Source organism: Stenella coeruleoalba (genome assembly GCF_951394435.1).
Source record: "Stenella coeruleoalba genome assembly, chromosome: 15".
In the NCBI taxonomy this organism is placed as follows: Eukaryota; Metazoa; Chordata; class Mammalia; order Artiodactyla; family Delphinidae; genus Stenella; species Stenella coeruleoalba.
The window spans coordinates 48,580,271-48,605,387 of record NC_137161.1 but is presented as its reverse complement, the minus strand read 5'-3'; the positions used below and the strand labels follow the sequence as shown (position 1 = coordinate 48,605,387).

Genomic DNA, 25,117 nt, shown 5'->3' with positions numbered 1-25,117 from the left:
TTATTTTTTCTGAGTCATGTCTATCATCCTTAATCTATCAATAATATTTTCTTCCTCAGACCAAAGTCTGTATCTCTTCTAACTTCACATTCAGTGTTCCACTTAACCTAATTAAAGATCCTTTATTTTAATTAGGCTAAATTTATCTTATTTTCATTCTGATTTCCTTCTGGTTTCAAATTATCTCTTTGCTTTAATATTTCCCATCACAGAGAAGAGACTACTGCCTCTTAGAAAATTCCTTTCCTAAATAACTTGCATTATCAGAACTTGAGGCCATGTTTTAAAAACTGACTCCCTGTTAAGAAAAAAAAGTATTCTCTGTATCTTTTAAACTCATCTGTATGTTATAAAATGTTTTGCCTAATAATGAGTTCAAAAAATGTAACCAATTTCCACAAACGTATAGGAAAATTTAATTTCAACACAGCACTCTAAAACCAAGTAGATTTTTCAAATATCTCTGCTCATCTGCACCACCCACAGAACCCTAAAAATGTGGTAGATTAAGGTTCTAATGAGGATGCTAGAAATGTAATTTATTAAGTGTTTACTGCAAGCTAAACACTTTCAATGAACCGGCTCCAACCTCGAAAACTGCTTTGCGAGGTAGACGATATTCCCATTTCAAAGATGAGGAAGCTGAGGCTCAGAGAAGCTATATGGCCAAAGCCACACAAATATTACAGTGTCTGAGCCTGGACAGAACTGATCTGTTGGTCTCGTAGCCTGTGCTTATCCCCAACTCCACCCCACAGCCTACACTGACCATCTCTGAATCTGGGTCCAGAGCAAAGGTCTAAAACTTTTATAATATTAGCCTTTAAATCTTCTGACCGCTGTCCTCCTGCCGCTTTGGGGAGGGGAGAGGAGGATGGTGAGGGGGAAGGGCCTGGCTATAGTCTCACAAGCAGCGTGAGGACAGCAATTGCTTCTGATGTCAAAACATGAAAACATCAGCAGCACAGTGACTCCCAGTCCAGAAATTACTTGTGTAACCAGGAAAAACAAAGGAAAACTTCCTTTTAGAAATATACATTTGGGGCTTCCCTTGTGGCGCAGTGGTTGGGAGCCCACCTGCCGATGCAGGGGACACGGGTTCGTGCCCCGGTCCGGGAGGATCCTGCATGCCGCGGAGCGGCTGGGCCCGTGAGGCATGGCCCCTGAACCTGCGCGTCCGGAGCCTGTGCTCTGCAACGGGAGAGGCCACAACAGTGAGAGGCCCGCGTACTGCAAAAAAAAAAAAAAGAAATATACATTTGGATACAAGTTCTTTTTCACAGGACAAAGCTATAATGTGGCCTGGCCTCGGTGTGCATGTAGTAGTGAAGGTGACCACTATGATAGGGACTTAATGACGCTTCTGACTTTCAAATATTGCAACCCAATAGAATTACTAATGCCACTGGAATAATAGGACCACACTGTTCTCACCCCTACCAGGTTGAGAAGAAAGCAAGCACAGAGAGGCCAAGCACCCTGCCTGAAGCCGCACAGCCAGTTGGCAGCGTGGTTGTGATTAAAACTCGAGTCTCTGACTCCAAAGTCTACACTCATAACCGTGATGCTAGGTAGTACAGGAAGCCAGCCGATTTCTGAGAGGGCTGGATTCTCTGATGTCACTGCTGCAAAGATTATATGGCTCTGCAGACCTGGATGAGAGCTTTGCAATTTGCCCTTTGAAGTTTCACAGTGCTTTCTGAGATCCACGTGTTAATGGAACCCAGCAGTGCTCATGGACCAACAGCAAGACGGGCCACATCCAGGAGAAAGTGCAGGACTCCTGCTGGGAGGCTCCCTGGAAAGCCTTCTGCAGAGACAAGAACCAGCTCCCACCCAGGACACCTCGTGGGAAATCACTTGCCCTTTGCCTAATGGCTTTTCTCGCCGAGCCGTGTTCCTCTGGTTTCCGTGCCAGGCAACGTTCTAATCCATTGCTGTCTGGGCTCTGTTAAATAATAATCACTTTTCCTCCCCAGAACCGGTTTCATTTCAGAAGAAATGCCTGTTGATGCTTTAGAAATGTCAGGATTTCCACAAATCTCTCTTAGATCAGTTCTCTGTTGAGCGATCCGTCTTAGGGTCACTAAGCTGGCATTTATGTCAGAAGTGTTATCCTGGGGCCTCAAGCTCTAACTGGCTTCCCTCCTCTGACACATCTGGTGGCCGCTGGCTCTCCACGTGGGCGGGGCAGCACCCTCCGCCAGGGATGGAAACTCGAAGCTGGGGCCCAGCGCTCACCCCCCCCACACACACATCTCCTGGCGCCAGCACATAAGGAGCGCGCCTTCTCGAGCAGCTTTCCTGAGGATACGTGGCAGGTATTAACCTATTGTTCCTGTGCTCTTGTCTTTTCGCAGGGATCGACTATCTCCACCCGGACCTGGCCTCAAACTATGTAAGTGCAAGCTGCCCTGTGTGGGGAAATGCGTGTGTCCTAAGTGTTCTGGTGACCCTCATAGTGGGAACTCGCACAGACGCACACACATGCCTGCACGCACATAGGCCGTGCACGCTGGCACACGGACACGCCTGCACGTGCATGCACCCCAGACTGCCCGTCTTATAAAAGCCACAGCTCAGGCCAAAGACAGACGAGGCATGGGGCCTGGCGGCAGGCAGGGGTGAGTGACTTCACCAGAAGAAAAGAAGGAAACTTGAGATCTGAAAGAACAAAGTGCTGAGAACAAAGGTACAGGGAGAGGGAAGAGAGAGCCTTGGCAAGGTTTAAAATCAGCTCCAGCTGAGGAGGTTGAATGGTGGGTGGGAATGAGCCCTTTGGGTTCTTGCTGGACAAAACCGATGGCAAAAGCCAAAAAGAGCAGGAACTCACGTTGTACCCGTAGCTGTGTGAAGTCAAGCATGCCACCTTCTTCTTATTTCGGTGCTGATGCGCACTCCACACTGACTTTCCCCACGACTCTGAGTAGAGCATTTAGTATCCCTTGACACATAACAAACATTAACAGGGAATCACAGTAAATGCTATTGGGCTGGTACCCCATGCTCTGACTTTTGACCCAGCAAGTCACCTGCTGATTTCCCGATAAAATCTCCAAACCTTTTAAACATAAGCGACGGCTTTATTTTAACCCCAGGGAGTATACTATTCGAGCATTGGGGTGGTCACTTAAAATTACCCAAACTATTATTAAGTTATATTTCTCCTGTAACTTCCAGGGCTAAGTATTTTATAAAATGTTATTTATTTGCTGAAAAGACTCATATTTAGGAGAACATGAATTTAAATAGAGGAAAGATGGTTAACAAGCAGAAGTGTTTGGGGATCAAAATTCCGGGTCATTCTTCCTGGAAGGTGTGAGTGTCCACATTGCAAAAAGAGAAGGGAGATTTTCCATGTGTGTAGTGGACTGGGAATTGGGAAGCAAAGCACCAAGGTGCTGGGTTTCTATTTCCTGCATGGGTCTTACAAACCTGGGAGAGTATACACTGGGCGTAGTGCAACCAATGTGCCTCCAGAGAGAAATGACAGAAGACAGTCCAAAGCTCTGCTCCCCGAGATGAGAATCCACTCTGGTAGATAAGGCAGGGAAGAACCACCTAGGAGTTGCAGATTCTGCCTCAACGACCATCTGCAGAGTCTAGGGACAGCATTCTCTCTTCCTCTCTGACCCCCTGCCCCACTGCTGGCACACGGGGCTCCCTGCCTGGAGGTTCCTTTCCTTCCTTAGAGGCACCGCCCCACACAGGGCCTTGTCTGTCCCCTCCAAAGCCCTGCCTTTCCCAGCCTCCCCAGTAACTGCAGGACCTTGGAGAGTTCTCCAATGGGGAGGCTGAGAGATGCAGGTGCCTCATTTTCTCCAAGGTTCTGATACCCAGGGGCCCTTCCTCATGGAGAAATGGCAGGAGCAACAGCCTGGAGGGGGCAGGTTCGACCTCAGGGCTGCCCTGCACGCGAGGCATTTCCAGTTCCTTTCCCAGCTGAGCTGCGACTGCACAGGGTTCCCACCATCCCCCAGACCAGCGCCTCTTGGGGAAGCCAAATAAGGGTCTGCTCACTTTTGCAAACCAGCGTTGCTCCTCTTACAGCTTCTAAGACTTCAAGGTGGGGTGGCTGCCAGTCAGGCTGGAAGGTGGGCAGCGCACGGCCTCCCTCCTTCGAAGGCCACTTACATGGACACTGACCTGGGCATCCCTGGCCAGCCCAGGGGTTTCCGTGACAGCTGCCCCTGACACCAGTCACCGGATTAAAAAGAGATAGTAATTCAAGTGGGAGAAAAATCCTCTGGGGCTCTGATGAACTTCAGGTACGATGTCAGTCGACAGTGGGATTCATCTGCCAGAAACTCTAATCTGAAATTGGAAAGGGAAAGATACCCATTGAGACGTGCCAGCTCCACCCAATTTTGCCACAGCAGAACATACCTGAAAACCCTATGGGTTCTTTGAGTGTGGTTTTCTGCTTTCCTTTTTTTCCCCTTTGTTTCTTTCCAAAAAACTTCTTTTCTAATTAAAAAATACCCAAGAGGGAGGGGATATGTGTATACGTGTGGCTGATTCACTTTGCTGTACGGCAGAAACTAACACAACATTGTAAAGCAACTATACTCCAATAAAAACAAAATAAAATAAGTCACTGCTGACCAAAGTAAAAAAATAAATGTGCTCTATAGAAAATGTAGAAAAACATAAAACAGATTCAAAACTAGCTATATCACCATTCTTAATACTTTAACATATTTTTGACTTCATTTCTATGCATATATTTTTAATAAAATTGGGCTCTTGTTGCATATATAGTACCCCCTTCCATGTGATATGTTATGAACATTTTTATATTATTAAATAATCTTCAAAACATGATTATAAGGGCTATATAGTATTGCCTCATGTGGTAATTTACTTAAACTTTCCAATCCCCAATTCTTGGACAACTAGGTCGCTTCTAATGGGAGTCTCACTCTTAGAGGGAGTGTGACAGACAGTGACAAGGGTGGTAGAGGTCTCCAAACCACAACATGCTTAGGAGAGTGGAAAGAACTGGAAAAAACACAACTTAAGAAGCACATTAAATATGTTTTCAGTTCCAGTTCATTTCCAGTTCTCCATGATAGATGAGACATTCAACTTGTTCAGTAATTTCTCCCATGAAAATTCCCACCAACGGGTGACCATTGCGGGAGGAAGATATTAGTTCAGTTAAAGGAAGAACTATCTAACGATTAAGGAATAAATTAAAAGAATTAGCTCTCCCAGGAAGTAATGGGTTCTCCTTATCGGAAAATGTTTACGAGGAGAGTTGATGGCCTTTTGGTGGGGATGTTGAGGAGATGACTTAAACTAGATAACATCTAAGAATTGACCAGAAAATGTGAGCTCTGGACAAAACTGCACAGTTTGACAACTTCCATCCAAAGGAAGGTCTGAGTCTTCAGCAATTATCAAAACCCTTGGAACTTTACAAACCAATTGTATCTAATTACACATGACTTTGAAAATGTCCTATGTCTTTGGTATAGGTGAGAAAACTGAACACTGAAATAGCTCATCCCTAATTCCTCAGCAGAGAACCTGAACCAGCTAGTTTTCGCTAGTCACAGCTCTCCCTCATTCTGTGAAGAGCTGAGAATGACAGCTTTGAAGCTACTAACCAGATTTATCTTCTTTATTTTTAATTAAAATTTTTACACTATAATTAACAGAATGAGCATGGCAAGTGGAGTAGACCTGCCCAGGAGGGCAATGAAATCAGTGGATGGTGATAAACTCGAAAATTGTTTGAGCAAAGGATTAACAGGCAGCTTCACACCTTGTTAGGTGACTTACTGGCTTGGATGTGAGAGCTAGCCCCGTGCCCTTCCAGTGGAATGCACTTTGGGGAGGTCTGTGTTTGGGTTCCTGCAGAAGCAGACCCAAGACAAGGGTTTCAGGGCAACTGGTTTATATGGAAGGAAGGTCAGAGGAAGGGAGAGCGAGATAGGGAAGGGAAGGCAGCCAGTAAGGGGTGCATTTCAAACAAGTCACTATGGTGAGTGGCTGGAATCCCACTGGGGCATCTGTGAGATGACGCAGAAGATGTGCACCAGAGTTATCCCACTGGATGGGATACCCGGGAAGCTGGGGTATTTATATAGCAACTCCTATCAGTCATTGGTTGAGGGCTGGTCACAGGGGATGTTAACATCCCAGATGCTCCTACTTTCCCACTGTCTTGGGAAACACCCTCGGCAAACAGAAGTGGGTACAGGCAGCTGGAGCCCACCAAGGACGCAGAGATGACAGAAAGAGGCATAAGGCTGGGTCCAGGCAATGTCTGCCAGAGGGAGGATGCCTTGGAAATATATTAAAGATTAAAATAAACAGAAATGTGCTCAGTGAGAAGTAAAAACTGCATCAGAGGTTCTTAGACAAATATGACAAAAACTTCTTCATAATCAAACCAGGTGAAATGTTTCCCAAAACAGAATTATTTTCAAAGCTTGTTTATTCTGTATATTAGGCTAGGTAATATACAGGTAGGCTGGTCGTCCAGTGTTCTTTCTATTTAAACTGAGAATTTTAATCCTCTGAAAACTGTAAATCAATGTATAAATGTAAGTCATTAGTGTTCATTTAATTCAACAAATCTAGCCTGTATCTGTTGAGTTAGGAGCAAAGGATAATAATGGCCACTTTTATTGTTACTCTATTGTTCTATGATTGAATTTAATCTGAGGAACCCAGTCTCACTGGTAAATATTCACTATTCCAAATAAATACATTCACCTCTCTTCATCTCAATAGTAATAACATGAAATGAGTCTTAGCCAAGACCCTATTTTAGACCAACTTGAAACTGGGATTCCTTTACCCCATCCTCTCTGGATATTTGCTCCAGCTCAGTCAGATGGCTGTGCATTGGGCCTGCCATGGCCGAGCCCCAGAGGAAGAGAAACCAGACACAGGTGTTCTCCAGAGGAGCCTGAGGTCAGTCAGGACACAAGTGTGGGGCGTGGCTTGCAGGTGAGGGGTGGGCAGGCCGCGAGGTGGCTGTCTTTGTGCTGTGTGGCCCCCGTGCAGCAATGATCACGGGCCCACGTTCACGGTACAGGTCCAAGCCTGAGGTCCTTTCAGGCCTGCAGCATAGAGGGAGACTTCTATTCAAGAACATGCAAGTGTGGGTGAGGCGGCCGCTTTCAGAGCCTGGGGCTGAAGCTGAGTATCTCCTGCTCTGCTCCAAAAGCAGGATCCTTTGAGATGCTTTGCTGCTGGAGCTAAGGAGGTGAAGAGATGGCTAGTGGTTCTGTAAAATCCAGAGGGAGCCTTCCCACTGGGGTGAGGGTTTTCTCAGAGGCAAGTAGCTTACTTAGGAGGAGACCCCAGCAAGCACGAGCCGGCTCTCCTGGCCTGCCCGCCGTCCACGCAGAGTAGGGTCAGGCAGGGTGGCCGTGCTGACCCTTGGAAAGCGGTGAAACCTGAAACTCAGTGAAACCTGAGCGTGACTCCCGGCTGCCTGAGTCTAAGATGTGCAACCTCAGACTCACCTGTTAAACCTCTTTGAACTTTAATCTCCTCGTTTGTGAAGTGGGCCAAAAGAGGATCAGGTGTGTTGTGGGGTATCGCTGAGATACCGTGTGTACAGCACCTGGCAGATAATAGATGCTCAATAAAAATCCATTTCCTTCTCAAAAGAGTTGAGATGACACGAAGCCAGCCTGTCCCGATGGAGAAGCAGGGACACGCCTCCAGAAAGCGGTGCAATTGCTCGGGGCACGCCCAGCGAGCTCAGCGTTATCAAAAGAGAAAAAAGGGCACCCCCAGACTAAGCATAAGATTGTGAGACTAGGAAAAGCAGAGGGCAAAGGTGGAGGTTACCAAAGTCAATCTCAAAGATCTATTTGAAAAATAAAAGATTGATCTGAAAAAGAGCAGCGAAGCAAACAGAAGGAACAGGGAGAGAGAAGCAATTGCTTGCAGCCAGGATAGAAGGAAGGAGGAGGCCCAGAGAGAGAATTTCTGATCTGTTTTTCTCTGTCACAGACCTTTGAACTAAAAGGATATTCACGGATATTCATCCCCTAGGTGGGTGAGGAATTGTACAACAGTAATTTTTCCAAATGAGGTTTCCTCCAGGCCAGAGAAACGACCTCTCCTGACGCCTAAGTGGTCACAGGGCGGAGCCCAGGCTCCTGCCCTGACGGAGAGAGTCCTGGCCCTTCTCACACTCGGGCCTCCACCTTTTAGCTTGGAAACTGTGGGTCACCCTCTGAGCAGCTCCAAGATCTTGTGCTGAGAATCTGTGCGGGTTCACGTGCTCTTCCTGAAGTTTTTCCACAAATTCTTGGACGCAGCAAATGTGGAAGATTGCCTGGACTCCACTCCCCAACCTTCTCTCAGCTTCTGCTATGGGGCTCCACAGAACCTCCCTCTAAAGGGTGAAGTGTATTTCCCAGCCCTTGACTTTGGGCTGGGCCTTGTGACTTTTCTAAAGCAATAGAATAATACAGAAGTGTCAGTGGGCCAGGTCAGAGGCCGTAAGCGGCCTTGTGGGGTCCTGCATGCCTTCCTAGGCTTCTGCCATCACCATTAGAAGAGCAAGCCTGGGCTGGCCTGCAGGGACCCGGGGGGGCGATGACAGGCTTGTGGGGAAGTGCTCCCCCAGCTGCCAAAGCCTAGAGTGCTGCCCCCCGCATCCACCTACAGAATGGCAGGAAGAAGCTGAGCAGCCTAGCCGAGCCCCCCCAAAATCAGCTGAACCCCAGGCAACCCCCGGCAGCAAGCAGGCACTGCCCAGCTCCGCAGAGCTGCCCACGTGCGCCTAGCCTAGGTCACCTCGCTCCCGGCCGAACTGCAGACTCATGAGTGATACACATGCTTGCTGTTACATGGCGCTCACACATCGTGATGGTTTTGAGGCGGCAATTGTTACAGTCACCCACACTGGACCCTCTTCCGGGTCCTCTCATGGTAATTGAGGCCCATCCCAGCCTAAGGAGAATATAGATTTCTCTGGCCGCACCCCAGACCTACTGAAACAAAACCTCTAGAAATAGAGGTCATCACAGGTATTTCTTTGACAGCATTCCCAGATTCTGATGATTAACTTCATCATTCATTTCGGCACTTACCTCACTCGTTCATTCATTCATTCATTCATTCATTCCACAATGCTGTTCCCCTAAAACGTGTGACTCTATCACAACTAGATCACAAGCTCTGTGTAGGGAAGTGAGTAACTTTTTTTTTTTTTAAGAGTAAAGTTAAAATTTATGGTAATTTTTTTCCTATATACAAAGAATTACAGTACATGTTTATGGGGACTCCTAGAGCAGGACTCCCCTCTTTTTCGCTAAGAGTTCCACTTACAGCAGAAAATCTATCAGGGTGAAGGGGGGCAAAAAAAGTGATGGACCTCCGCTGACACCCCCTCTGCCCCTTTCTTAAAAATGTAAAGATAGATTTCTATTGTCAGCTTGTTTTTTTGCCAAGACTTAGAAAGCTGCTCTTCCATCAGTTCCTGTGTGCTGCACTCGCCCATCTTCAACAGTGAGTAACTTTTAAATTTTGTGTCCTTCTTAACGTTTAGCACAGTGCCGAGCAGGTGGTTAATAAATATTTGTTAAATTGCATTGCATATCAATTAATCATTCATACTTTGCAAATGAAATCAGGGGCTAAATCACATGATGGGCCTCTCTCAGTGGTGATGGGAAATGCTGGCATACAGAGCTTCCTCTGACTCCCAGCTGTCAACCGTCTCCAGGTAGATGCCACCACCCCATTCCCCATAATGCGTGTTGCCAGTGAGGGGATAGAAGACCCCGGAACTAACTGAGGCCCCCATGGCTGAAGGCCTGAAGAGAATGTGATTCTCATTGTGGATAAAACCGCCTACAGATAACCAAGAGCTCTTTCTTTTCTGTAATGTCTAGAACTCCTCAGGTTGGGGGAAATACAATTAAGTTCCCAGATGGGAAAAGATGAATTATGCTCTTTGGTTCAGTTCAAAATTTGGAACATCATTTATGCTCCAGGGCTGTTATTTCACCAACAGAAGTTCTTGGAAAAGAAAAAAGCCCACAAGGACCCACACTTTTCCATTCTTTTGATGGGTTCCTGGCTGGTGACTGGCTTTGAAGAGGGGCCTTTGAGCTCCACGTGGCAGACGGCCGCCATGATGAAAGGGTGGCTGCTGGGCATGGGCCAGGCCTCAGCCCTGAGTGACTCAGATGCTATGAAGTATTGATTGCATGCATCACTTCAGGCTTTTAGGCTGATTAATATTTAAATAAGTACATTAATATTGCCTATGAAACCGAGGTTTAAACAACCTTTGTGTCTTGTTGAAAGGAGCCGGCATTTTTTGATGTACTCATTAATGCTGGCCAGATCACAGTGAGCACTTGGTCACCAGGAGGCTAGACTGAATATTGGGGGTAAGAAATTTTTTTCAATCATTTGGACAGACCATCAGTCAAATGACTGTGATCTGACTCAACCCATGTACTAGAGGAATCTCTCTATTTTTACAGGAACGTACTTTGACATAGAAACAGGAGAAAATAGAATCTTGATTAACTGAAAAGAAGCTACTTATTTGGACCTAGACTTACAACTGCAGACGAAAGCAAAGGGGAAAAAAATCTTGTTAATAGATTTTTCCACATCGCTCAGTTGACTAGTTTTCTTCCATTGAACCTAGTCAAAAGTTAAGAGAAATGTATTGAGTTTCTACTGTGTTCAAGATATTGTGCTAGGGCCCTGGACTATAAAGTGTGAAAAATCTGGTCCCTGCCCTTGGGAAGCTCAGAGTTCAGTGGGGGAGGCACAAAGTAAGTATGACGTGATATCATTACATCATGACATGCCCAGTCCTGTCCTGGAAGGAAAAACACCACCCACTATGGGAAAACAGCAACAAGAACAAGCAAGTTGGCCCTAAATTTTAGAGGTGGGAAGATACTTAAATGCATTTAAAGAATGTTTTCTTGGGTCGATACAGCATAGGAACTCACCTAGAAGCTTGATCTATATGATACTGAGCAAAGGGTCATTGGATTATAATTGGGTTTTCATCTGGAGCGTTGTTTCTACCGAGAAGCCTAGACTAAAAGTAACCCATTAAAATCATTTTCTTATCCCCAAATTCCCTAAAGGTCAGTGACAGAGTCTCTTCAACTAAATGTGAGTGTCTTAAAGACTAAGATAATATTTTCCAATGCTTTTGTTCATGAGAAACTCAACCAAAGGCTTCATTCCCCAAGGAGATCATTAATAGAAATTCTTCTATAAATGAATGACTGAATTGTGGATGGACGGATGCATGCATGCATGCGTGAATGGATGGATGAGGGGATGGATGGATGGATGGATGGATGGAAGGGGGGATGGATGGATGGAGGGATGGATGCATGGATGCATGGATAGATGGATGGATGGATGGATGGGGGATAAATGGATGGATGGACAGTGGATGGATAGATGGGGGGATAGATGCTAATGAAACTATTAGGATTTGAGAGGTGCTTGTGCCCAGTCCCTCACTCAATACACAGGTGGAAACTGAGGCCCAGGACAATTGTGAATGGCCGGACACCACACAGCAGGTTAGAGCAGAGCTTGTCCTGGACTTGGGTCTCCAGCATCTCCTGATCCTGAAGCATGGCCGCACCCACTCACAGTTCACGCCACAGGGCGAAGGCACACATCAGGCCAAACCTGGCCCTGGCGAGGAAGCACCTGTGGGTCCCTCTGCAGGAGCTTCAAGCCCCTCGGCCCCTCTCAGCACAACCTTCCCCTGCCAAGTCCTCTCAACCCACCCTCTGCCACTACTACTCCTCATTCAGCCACCAAAGCAAGCCCTTGGGAGCAACGTCTGCCTCTCCAACCCCCTGAACCTGATTTCCGTGCCCACCCTGGCATTGGTCTGGTTTTGCCTCCAGCTCCCAGCACCTGTTGCTCTTTTGGAGGGTTGCCCTAGGGCTCCTGGAAACTGCTCTGCCCCACACGCGTGGAGACCTGATGAGACTGGGCATGTCCACCCTGTCTTGGCACCCGTTAACCCTTGGCTGGCTGTGGGAGCGTGAAAGCCTTGTCTCAGGCTGGGAAACCTCTGGGCTGTAACCAGCCCTCCAGGGCCCCCTGCCGGACTCACCCGAAATCACACCCTGGCTTGGCTTCCTCCCTGTTCCGGGCTGCCTCCCTGGCTCCTTCACTGATTTCCCCTGGGAGCACATCTTTAATAAATCACTTGCCCACAAGTCTTCATCTCAGAGTCTGCACTGGGAATCCTGACCTCCTTACATCTGAGCAGTCTGGAGCTTCGGGCAAAACAGAATTTTCCATCCTGCGTGGCCAAGGCAGAGAGAATCTCTGACGTAGAAATAAGATTAGCTTCTCAACCACGGTAACCCTGCTGGCTCCCAACCTACGGGAAATTATTTTTCACAAAGAAAGAACCCTTAATTACCAACCGATAATTAAAACCTGAAGCCAAGTGCAGGAAACAGGGGCTCGGGTCTGAGCAACGTTGCTCACCGTTGTCTCCAGGAGGGTGGGGAGGGCTGTACTTTGAATGTCAGGCACACACAGCCCCTCCACACTGAGTGCTCTGCTATGCAGAAGAATAAGATGTATTACAGTGTGTGGGAGATGTTTTCATTAAGCTATGGAAATAGGAGGCTTATGTTTTATAGCTCAAACGTTGCCAATTTTTTAAATAAGAGGGTTAGTGTAAATCTCAGCTATTCAGGGAGCAGCAGCTGAGGAGTCCCATTGAGTCACTGTGAGCGAAAACGCCGTGTTTGATCTTCATGGTCCTCAGTTTCCCCATCTGTAAAACAGGGATGATCTTCCTACTTCAGAATCAAAGGAATATGATGACTGGCCATATCACTGATATGAACAGTGGGTCTTCGTTGATCTATCAAAAAATATACATGGAACTCCTCAGCATACTAAAGGCATGGATGCCCATCTGGTACTGGTCCTGGGCCTCTTCTCCACCATCCCCCACAAAGGCGCACACACATGTCCTCTCTTAGACTTGTAGAGAATGTTCCAGAAGCCTCGGCAGGAAGGAGCCAGTCCCTGTGTGGGTGCCAGTGTGGTGACCAGGCAGGCACTGAGTCATTTGATACAGTCAGTACCTTGCTGGGATTCTTACCAGGCACCTTACAAACAAGAAATATGTTCTCTGTGAATAAGACCATAGCCTAAGCTCATTAACTCTTCAAAAACTAGTCACTTGTTAGCAATTGCAATTATTCTATCCTACATGATGGTTTGGTTTGGGAGTTTTCACTGTTTCTTGTTTGGTCTTAGCTCACAAATCCATCCCCCCCCCCCGCCCCACATGGAGAGTTGACTGTTTGTAATGAGTGTAAGATCCCTCTTTTCTCCCTGCCTTGGTCCTGATAATTTGATCCCTTTGGTCTTGAGCGGCTTCTCTGGAAACGTGGAGGTTCTCTACCTGGCAATTTTTTAGAAGGTGCTATGTGCCTGGTTTTGTGTTTTGCATGTATTATTGCATTTAATCTGTATGTTAAACCAGTGAAGTAGGCGCTTTCTCACCCACCTCCCACAGAGAGGAAACTGAAGATCAGAGAGGTTAGTGATCTACCCTAGCTCACACAGCCAGCGAGGGGTGAAATGTGAAGTTCACCATCTGTCAAGCAACTTTGTTCAACTTAGTCCCCCTCCAGGCTCCCACAGCTCAGCCAATGGCACCGCCGTGGACCCAGTGACAAAGCCTGGAACACAAGAGTGGTCCTGGACTCCTCTCTTTACCTCTCTCCTCTCAGCCACCAGATCTGCTAGTCCTAGCCCCTCTCTGCAACAAATCTGCTTCTCTGTTTCTGCCACTGGTATCCAGGACCAAGCTGTCATCTCCTCCCCCCTGGACCCCATGAAAGCCCCAGCTTCCTGCTGCCACTTTTGCCCTCTGCAATGCCATCTCCCCAAAATAACCAGAGAGGGGAACTTCCCTGGTGGTCCAGTGGTTAAGACGCTGTGCTTCCAATGCAGGGGGCGTGGGTTCGATCCCTGGTCAGGTAACTATGATCCCACATAGCAGCCGAAAAATAAAAAATAACCAGAGAGTTATTACAGAGGGAAAAAAGGACAAGAGGCCACACCCCCAATTAAACCCATCCAGGGGCTCCTTCTGCACCCAGAGCCATACCCCTCCCTCCCTGCGAAGGTCTACGGGTCCTGGCTCCAGCCACCCTTTCAACCTACCTCCTGCTCCCTCAGTATTTATCAAGCTCTACGATTGCAGGATTTGTCCTAATTCAAGACTTAGAAGGCTCATATGCTGAGTCTGTTTCAACCTGTGGTTTAGTCCCTTCCTAGCTCTTAAAACAGTTTGTAGTTAGGTTTTTGGGTTTTGTGCCTCCCATTGGAATATCAGCTCCAGGAGCTGACAGGGGTCTTCTCTACCTCATTCACCTCTTCACCCTCAACAAAGCACAATGGCCTTGACCAATATGCATTGGATGACAGGCTGATGAAGAAATGCTTTCCGTTTCCCTTTCTTTAGCCTGCACCCCCTAATTTTTTCTGGTCATGCTTAGTCCTCACAAAACCCCTCTCCCTGGCTTTGCTATGCTCTTTGTGTTCTGCTCATAGAAGAAATTATTTATGTGCACCTCCATAAACACTATGAAAAGAAGCTTCTGGTCAGTGCACCAGGAGTATGGTCTGCACAGGAAATGAGCACTTGTTAGTACTTGCCGGCTTCTGGGGAGAACTGCTATATTTCTTCATAGCCACAACCCAAGGAACAGGAACCCCCCCTCTACCCAGGCTGGCTTGTGTTCCTCAAGAGAGGAACTAGAAAAAGCAACAGCCACGGTTGTCTTGATGTTTAACTCATTCATTTGTTTTAGGCAATTGACAATAGCCATTCAACTTCTCCAAGCATGTGTTTTCAAGCTAAAAAAATTAACCTAGGTTTTTTATACTCTGTTAAGTATCTAAAAGATTTAGAAAATTGAAAAATAAAAAAGCTGTACATGGACATGTTCTTAGCTGGTAAGCTTTGCTTATACACTATTCTACCAGGAGAAGGGAATTCCCGACATATAGGACCTCTACTCACAGGACTCTCCTAAGAAACACGTGGTGTCATGTGTTCTCATGATTAATATTAAACTCAATGCACCATATATACAAATCCTTCCAAAGGAAAACAAACCTGCCCTGGAAACAAAGCTTATAATTATAATCACAGATGCTCTTTGTTCCTCACAGGGAATGCTTAAAATATCAATTTAAATGCAAATGAATCTTATCATTCCAAATTAGGCCCATTCCATTGTGTTGAAATTAATATAGAAAATAATTTTGAACACTAAATTATGAGTAATTAATGTTGACACTGTGAAAAAATGCACTCTTACTTCGAAATTCTGGGGAGGGGCAGACTTGTCTGTGCGTGTGCTGTGTGTGCTGTAAGTAGTGCGTGGCAGGGCTAATTTGCAGGATTAACACAGCAGGAATAAGGGGAGGGAGACGCATGGCAATGATACCTCTTAGCTATTCTTTGGGTCTAAGGAAACACACTTACATGATATTTAAGAATAAATTATACCACGTATACTAAAGAGCTGAAGAATTAAAGGAGAGCTTGAAGAATTAAAATCTTTCCCTTAAATATCAAAACAAAAAGGACCTGTGTCTCCTCTATCATCTAATCTAGGAGTTGGCAAGTTATGATCCATAAGCTGGCCACCTCTTTGGGTAAATAAACTTTTATCGGAACCCAGCCATGTCCATTTGTTGACTAATTGTCTAGGGCTGCTTTCACAGTACAATGGCCAAGTGGGGTCGTTGTAACAGAGACCATCAGACCTGCAAAGCCTGAAATTTTCACTATTTGACTCTTTAAGGAAAAGTCTGCTGAAATCCCCTGATGTAATCTGCTGTGCATCAAGACATAGGAAAATGGCTTATCTTAGAAACACACATCCAGAGAGTCGCAATGCGGGTCCGATCAGAGCTGTACCACTTTCTAGCTGTGGGGCATCTGACAAGATGCTCCACGTGTTGGGGGCAGAGCGTCCTCATTTGTAGGCTGAGAAAGTTGGACTCTTGTCTGCTGGAACTCTAAAATCTTATGAGAAACTCTCCTCCCTTCCAGTAATATCACTGATTAAGAAACAAAAGCTGAAATAGTTTTCTAAGGAAATGAAATTGTCAAGTAGTTTGAATTTACTTAACTTGCTTTTGAGAATGACAGACATAAAGTCAAAGTTATGCTACTTTTCCACGCATAACGCTCTCTACATTAACCACTGTGGCTGAGTGATTTCAGAGAGTTTTGCATTTGTTTACTGTCTTAGTATGTATTCCTCCAGAAACCAACCCTGAGGCTTGGATAGTTTATTTGAGAGGTGGTTCCAGGAAGCAAGGGCAAGGGAAGAAGTCCAGACAGGGCATGTTTTAAGTAAGTTAGTGCCGTGGAGCTCAGGTCTGCTGGGAAACCCTGGGCTGTGGGTTAGACCATGAGGGGGAAAGAGTTGGGGTACTAATACACCAACTCCCATCAGTAGTTGATCAAGGGCTGCTATCAGGATGAGGGGAGAGCAATTTCCTCTTCTTCTGGGCTGCCACGGTCATGGGCAGATGGGGCTCCTGAGATAGAGATGGAAATCTGGCAGAGGAAAGTTGAGTCAGAATCGAAAGGCTAAAAGCAAGGGGTCATGAATAGGATACCCAAAAACATCTGCTAATTACAGGTCTCCAAACTTTCTAATCACACATCCCCATCCATAAAAATGTTTGAGCAGGCTCACCAAGTATATTCATAGTTATTTATTCACACAGTGTATGTACCACTGTAATAATGGACTGTGTACATTATAAAACATACTTGAGAGAGACAATTTTAAAGATAAAATAAAAATAAATATTTTAAAAGTTATAATACACTCTCATGTTCACGGCAGCATTAGTCACAAGAGCCAAAAGGTAGAAGCAACACAAGTGTCCATCAAGAAAAGAATGAATAGACAAGATGCGGCCCATGCATATGATAGAATATCATTCAGCCTATTGTATGCAACACTGTGGATGAAACTAGAGGACATTATGCTAAGTGAAATAAGGCAGTCACGAAAAAGACAAATACTGTATGATTTCCCTTGCTTGAGGTGCCTAGAATAGTCAAGTTCGTAAAGATGGAAAGGAGAATGGTGGTTGCCAGCAGCTGAGGGAACTGGGGAATGAGGAATTATTGTTTAATAGGTAGAGCATTTCAGTTTTGGAAGATGAAAAGTTCTGAGACTAGTTGCCCAGCAATGTAAATATACTTAACACTGCGGAACTGCACATTTTATAGGGGTTAAGATGATTAATTTTATGCTATGCCTTTTTTACCACAACTGAAAATAAATACATAATTTTAAAAATCAAGCTAAAACAAAGAAGTTGTAATATTTTCTCCCCATACCTCAGTGGATCATCTTACACATCCCCTGGGGTGGGCATGCCCATTTTGAAGACCTTTGCACTCACTAGCCAGTGTGTAACCCTGTCCAGTGTGATCAGTAAGAGGTTCCGAATAGAAACTCTTTTGGCTAGCTAGATGTGATGATTTCTCTCTTCAAGGGAGATAAAACAGTACAACAGAAATGGCACTGAGAAGGTCCATGCAAACAGGTGGCTCTGGGTCCAACCCCGCTCTACTGACTTAGTTCCTGAGACTTGAGCCAAGTTAACCAACGTCTCTGGGTTGTACATTCCTCAAATGTAAAAGGAAGATAGTAATATCTTTTCATTTAGTCATTCAACAACTATTTATTGAGTGCTATACTTTATAACAAGATCTATGGTATATTAGTTACCTAATGTAATATTTGGTATATAATATTTGGTATGTTAGTTACCTATATTATATTTGCTGCAGAAAAATTACTCCCAAAACTTGGACATACAGTATCTGTGGGTCAGGGATTCTGGAACAACTTGGCTGGATGGTTCTGGTTCAGGGTCTCTCGAGGTGTCACCAGGGCTGCATCATCTGAAGGCCTGACTGAGGCTGGACCTTCTGCTTCCGAGACGGATCACGTGGGGGTGGCTGTTGGCAGGAGTCCTCAGCTCCCCCCTGCCCACTGTGTGGGTCTTTGTCAACTGCTTGAGAATCCTCATGACTGGACAGCCGTGATCTGAGAGGTCTGTCTCTCACCATTTAGCTGTCGTGCAGCATCCTTTTGGTTGCATGTGTCAGCCTTGCTCACTGTGGGAGCCTCCGTGCAAGGCCATGAACGCCGGGAGGCCAGACTCACTGGGGGCCGGGCTGCATGCATTGATGAACAGAGTGGATGTGGTCCCTACCCTCAAAAAACTTTTTGCCTAGAAGTGTCTCCAGATAGACTCCAAATAAATAATTACAGAAACAATTGCTTATTTACAGCTGTGGGGCTTTGCTGTGATGCAAGAGTACTGGTTCCTGTAAATGTGTTTTATGTGAAGAACTTGATCTCGTTTGCTGGGTGAGGGAAGATTTCCCTGGAGAAGAGACACTTATGCTGATGCCTTAAGTATGAGGAAGAGTTAGCCAGGTATCTGGCAGCAGAGGGAACAGCTGTGCAAAGGCCTTGAGGCAGAAATATGCTCAGCCCTTTCAAGCATCTGAAGAGAGCTGCTGTGTGTGTCGGGGCGGGACGGGGTGGATGCAGGAGCATATCAATATCAATCCAGGGAGAAAACAGCCTGAGCGACACTGGAGATGCAGAAAGAGACCTGATTGTGTGGACTTTGTGGGCCATAAAGATTTTCTACTTCATCCTAGAAGCAAAGGGAAAATTTTTCTTTTGGGTGACGATGTGGAGCGGGGGTGTGACATGAAATGATATGCCTGGGTTTGGTATTTTTCAAAGATCTGTCTGCTTTGGAGATGGATCGGGGGTGGGCAAGAATGGAAGCAGGGAGACCTCATAGGGGGACTTTTCTAGGAGAAATTATTTTTAAAAGAGCTGTCTTTTTTTTTTTTTTAAGAGAAAGCAAAAGAAAATGTAACACTGAATTTAGGAGATGCTAACTAAATATTACTTCCCTCTTCCTCTCAAAAAACAAACAGCTCAGGAACATTTAAAATAAGGTGGTATCTGCAAACTAAATATTTCTAAATAGTAGGCAAAAATATTGTTAAATAATGCAGGCCTCACTAGGTATCGTGTAAGCTCAGTGTCCAGAAGGAGCCTCGTCCTGGAAACACGGAAGAGGATTCAGTAGCAATCTTAACGCTTTGCTCCACTGTCAGCAGGAACCCGGACCAGCCCACAGAGAGCTCTGAATAGCATTTATGGTCCTTAATCAGCAAGCACGCAGCGTTGATCTGGAAATTAATTGGACGCTCAGGTTTTTCGCACACCGTGGACAGTTAGCTATTATGAAGATTTTGACAGGAATATATTTAGTAGCAGCGTCACTGATGTTCCGTCACAAGCAGAGACCTATATCCACTTTGGGGCTCATTATATCCTGAGTGACAATGGGTTCTTAGCAAATCTCTTTTGATTATGATGATGAACCACATTGCTCAGTGTCTTTAACAGCTAGTGAGGAACTGGACCAGAGCTGGGGTTTTCTAAATATGATCCACTATACTATTATTTATTTAACCATCTTTACTTAATTGACTCACTCATTTATCACATTGCTTTTAAGGGTAATGATATGTTTACCACGGTAGTGGAAAACCTCACTTTCTATGCAAATAGGACAATCTTTCAAAATAGATACAGTCCACCCCAGATCCCCTGTGCCCGCCCCAAGAAATGCTGGGCTGGGATGTGCTTGTAGCAAAGATCTCAGAATGTGTAGCCAGGGTCGTGGGTTCCCACAGCTGTGAGTATGCAACGCACAGCCGGTGGTGCAGGGAAAGGATGGAGAAGGAAAAGAGGATGGTTTCTCGGGTGAACAACAGTGAACATCTGCTGCAGCTACAGGGACCACCAGCTAAGAGACAGAGGAAGACTAGTCTTCTGGACTCACCTCCTGGGCCAGGGACCAGGACTCAGTTATCTGGGGAGGGGCAGGGAATGAAATGGGTGTGAGCTCAGTACCGTGTTTACAGCTGCTGAAAGAGTCCTTTAGCCTTTACTCTAAACAATATTTACAGATGTACCTAAAGGTAGGTGTTTTCAGGGGCAAAACCTACTTTCAACTTCATACATTGCTAGTGGGAATGTCAAATGGAACAATCCCTTTGGGAAGAGGCGTGGCAGTCTTACAAAGTTAAACACACACTTACTGTACAACCAGCAATCCCACCCTGAGTACTTACCAAGGGAAAGTGAAAACATATGTTCATTAAAAGACATATACAAGAATGTTCAGAGCAGCTTTATTCATCTTTGTAAAAACTGGAAATAATTCAAATGCCCACTAACATGTGGAAGGACAAATAAAATTGTAACATCTTCATATAATGGATACTGTTTCACAACCAAAGGAATAAAGCTACCGATGCAAACAACAAAGTAAGCAAATCTCAAAAATGTTGTTAGTTAAAAAGGCAAACACAAAAAGTACGGTATTCTCTGGTTCTATCTACATCAAGTTCTAAAACAGGCACAATTAACTTACAGTGATAAAAATCAGAAGAGGGGTTGACCAAGGTGGATGGAGGGCGTGAGAGAACTTTCCAAGGAGGTGAAAATGTTCTATATCTTGATTGCCGTGATGGCTACGTGGGGGTGTATGTTGCCAAAACTCATAGAGCTGAACATTTGACATCACATATTTTGCTATAGGTAAAATATACTTCAATTTTTTAAAAATACAATGTTTAAAATTACCTACTAGCAAAAGAGCTGATGTAGAAATGAGTTACTACTGAAAATGCCCTGTGAATGTGGGAAGAAGCAGAGGGGACGTAGCCCATCTCCTGGGAGAGGTGCTTTCTCACTGGCCCTGGGAGAAGACAGGTGCCTGCCCTCCTCCCTCCAATCTCTGGAAGGGGTGTAGTTTAATGATTCTGAAGTCTTAGAACTGCATCACTGTATAGAATACTACTCAGCTGTAAAAAAGAACAAAATGTTGTCATGTGCAGCAACATGGATGGATTTGGAGGGCATTTTGCTAAGTGAAATAAGTCAGACAGAGAAAGACAAATACTATATGATATTTCTATGGGGAATCTAAAAAATGCAACAAACTAGTGAATAAAAAAAGAAGCAGACTCACAGGTCTAGAGAACAAACTACCGGTTACCGGTGGGAGACAGGGAGGGGTAATATAGGGGTGCGGGAGTGGGAGATACAAACTACTGGGTATAAGATAGGCTAAAGGATGTATTGTACAACACAGGGAATATAGCCAATAGTTTGTAGTAACTGTAAATGAAAAGTAGCTTTTAAAATTGTATAAAAATTTTGAAAAATTTTTAAAAAGAACTGCATTATTCTTGCTTTTTTCCATATTTTCATTTTTAATATAGGAGGCTTGCTCATCATAAAAAAAGATTCAGACTGTACAGCAGTGTAAATAAAATTAAAACTCAATTTCTCTTCTCTCCCCTCTCCTACTCCTCCTCTACAAAACCTGCTCACTTCTCAGTTTTCGTGATGTAGCTGTTTTGTGCGGATCCTTCCAGATTTTCTTCCCCAAAACTGGAATCATACAGTAGATCATATTGTGCAATCTGCTGTTATGTCCCAACATCTTCTCTCCCATAGAATAGATACACCGTAATTTGTTCAATCGAACCCCTAAAAATTGTCTTTTTGATTCTCCCCCAATGTTTTGCTATGAGAAACTATGGAATGACTATATTGCCTTGAACATAGATCTCTGAATTCTTGTGTGAATATCCTTGTAGAATAAATTCCTAGGAGTAATATTTCTGGGTCAAGGAGTATTTTAATTTTGCAATTTTAATTTTGATAAAGTTTATCAAATTATTCTCTGAAAAGTTTGAATTAATTTACAGTCCTCCCAAGAGTATCACTTTTTGTTTTGATCTCAAAGAGAGGGACAATAAAGTGAAGAGAATACTGCAATGTTGAAACACTCTCCAACGCCCTTGAAAAACAAAAGTAATGCAGGGGCCAACACATCCCTATTTTCACTGCTGATCTGAAATTTCCATAATGAGGAAATAAAACACATCATTTAAAAAAAAAAAAACTCAGGCTATGAGATTAATGAGAGTTGAGAGGTATGACTTGAACATTTGCTGGTTAACAGAGTTACAGAAACACTGTTACATCAATTACAGTAATTAACCAGAGATGAAGATGAATCACAGGGACCCTCTTTGCCAGCCAAGTCTCAACCTAAGTGCTGAGTAATGAGCTGCTGGTGGGGACGGGATAGCGAGAACTGGCTAGACTGAGAAAAGGATGCAGCTCTCATCTTCCAAAATGTGTGCTGGGTTCTCAGAAACACAGAATTCCATCCTGCCTCGGCTTCCCCAGAAAAACCCTGCCTCATACAGCTTGCCCTTCAGGAAATAGGACAGTTGCCAACAAACACATCTTGGCTGTATTCCCAAGGTATTTTTTTTCCTTAAGTGGAGTTAAACTCTTTCTGAACCTGAAAGAATATGACCCTGAAGGAAACAGAGCCTGTCCCTGAGATGAAATGCACAAACAGAAAAAAAAAACAGAGGCAGTGCTTCAGCATCTTGCCCACCAGGTCAGAGAGAATTCATGACCCACCTAGTAGTCAATTGTGTTGGAAATAGTTCTTTAGAATGGGGGAAAAAAAGATTTGAGAGAAACGGCTGTATATTCCCAAGCTCTAACTAGAAATCATATTACATACTCCACCGGGATAAGAGCACTTCACTTAATGTCGCTTAAAATCACTCTAGTGTGGGAGCCAACTGCTACTTTTTCAATTCACTTTTTATTTACAGAAAGTAAAATTTATTCTTTTTGGTGCACCATTTTATGAGTTTTGACAAATGCATAAAATCACGTAACCACCACCACAACTGATAGACGGAACGCCTCCATCACCCCCACCCCTGCAAAATCCCCGTATGCTGCCCCTTTGTGGTCAACCCACTGCAGCCCCACCCTCAGTCCCTGGCGACCACAGATCTGTTTTCTGTCCCTGTAGTTTTGCCTTCTCTAGAGAATCTCATATACAGGGGATCCTACAGTAAAAAACAAAACAAAACAAAAAAGTAAAATTCTTTTGAGTCTGGTTGTTTTCATGCATTTGTGATCCATCCATGCAGTTGTGTATATGAGCATTCATTCCTTTTTATTGCTGTGTAGTATTCCATTGTGTGGACGTACCACAATTCGTTTATCCATCCTCCACTTGCAGGACATTTGGATGACTCCCAGTTTGGGCAATTATAAATCAAGTCACCATAGATGTTCACATACAGGTTTTTGTGTGAAAATTAGATTTCCTTGATCTTGGGATTGCTGTGCCATATGCTAACCCAACTGCTAGTTAATCTCCAGAAAATATAAATGTCCCGAGAGTGCAAGGAGCCTGGAAACATTTCTGTTGCCTCTAGGGTGAGAATGCTCTTCTCCAGGAATATTGTTTTCACACAGCATGGGTCTGGGAGTAAACGTCCATTCTAGCTGGGATTGGGAACTCAGGGTGTGAACTCTGATGCCTTCAGTCCAGTGAGTTCAGAAAATCACTTGCCCATTTTTGTTTTAGGCCCTAAGTCAAGCTAAACCAAGACACTTCCATTTCTTTTCTTTTTCCCATCAACTTTTGTATCTTAAAAGTCTCATTAAGATTTACGCATAAATAGATATTGGGATTTTTAACTGAATGAAATAAATTTCAGTAGAAGTCTGATCATGTTTCCATTTGAATTTTTAAAATATATGCAGTCCCCAAATTTGAACATTAAATGTGAATTTATGTGATTATATTCCCAGAAAGCTAAAAAAAGTCTAAATCACCATAATTACATATTCCCTATTATGTCTCAACTCAAACATAAATGTTGATGATTTGTCTTCAAAATGATAAATATTTTAAACGTTTCCTCTTTTCTATCACAGTTGAACACCGCTGAGTTAAATCCAGTGACTGTTAGATTGAGGCTAAAGGTTTGCTGTTTGTAGCAAAGCTAATGATTTCTATCTTGCTTCAATTGAATTAAGTTTATGAGACCTCTATTTTTATCTCTAATATCAGCTTATTTTATTTTTCCATTTTCCACTTGTTTTTCTAAAATAATAAGTGCAAAATGCAATTAAAATATGCAAATAATGCTGCTGACGACACCGCCATTGCTAAACACAGTATAAATAAAGTGGTACGAGGCTGGTGCATATAAAAGGAGGCCTGGGAATATCAATATTTAATGTTCAAAAATACAAGTAGTGAAAAGGTGAATATTTAAAGATTTGGAAACCCTTGGAAACATACTTGTGCTGTTTTGCCCAATTCCAAAAACAAACGGTCTTATTTTAATAATTTTGTTAAGGTACAGAAAATGAGTACACGCCACCTGATTAGTCCCATAACGTCAAATGACACTGGAGTCAACAAAATAATTTAGACAATTCTTGTCACTAGTTCATTTACTCATTCAACGTGTAATGAAAGTCTGCTCTGTGCACTGTGGCATCAAAAGACACACTCCACACCCTTGAACCGCTTACTGTGAACTGGAGGGGATGGAAAAGTGAGGTGAGGGCTGTGAAGGGACATCTACCCACAGCAGAGTGTCACTCGAAGAGAGGTGACATCTGAGCTGACTCAAGTGAGCCCAATTGAGGGAGGAGAGAGTTCCAGACAGACACCACAGCATGGAGTTCAGACACGGCTGGATGGAGCTGTGTGCCGGGGAGGGGGGATGATAACAGTAGAGCCGCATGTTAGCTCCTAGGGCTGCTGTAACACACACCACAAACCGGGAGGCTTAAGACAACAGAAGCGGGTTCTCTCACAGTTCTGGAGGCCAGAGAACAAAATCAAGGTATCAGCAGGGCTGGTCCTTTGGAGGCTCTGAAGGAGAGCCTGCTCCCTGCCTCTCCTAGTTGCTGGTGGTTGTGGGCAGCCCTTGGTGTCCTCGGCCTAGAGACCCATCAGTCCAATCTCTGTGTCCATCTACACCTGTCCCCCTCCTCCCTGTGTGTCTTTGTGTCTCAGTCTCTTCATATGACTTTCTTATCAGGACACCAGTCGTGGGACTTAGGATCCACCCGAATCTAGCAGGACCTCATTTAACTTGCTTACATCT

General features: G+C 44.5%; 1 protein-coding gene across 2 annotated transcripts in view; it reads left to right on the top strand.

The window, feature by feature from the left end:
* The window catches only part of PCSK2 (proprotein convertase subtilisin/kexin type 2), a gene marked incomplete at its 3' end in the record, with an annotated part of 213,934 nt that overhangs the window by 122,603 nt on the left and 66,214 nt on the right, over positions 1-25,117 (top strand). For both annotated transcript variants that reach the window (XM_079946190.1, XM_079946189.1), the window contains one exon: positions 2,361-2,398. In XM_079946190.1, the coding sequence (XP_079802316.1) occupies positions 2,361-2,398 (38 nt within the window). The remainder of the gene's footprint in view (positions 1-2,360; positions 2,399-25,117) is intronic.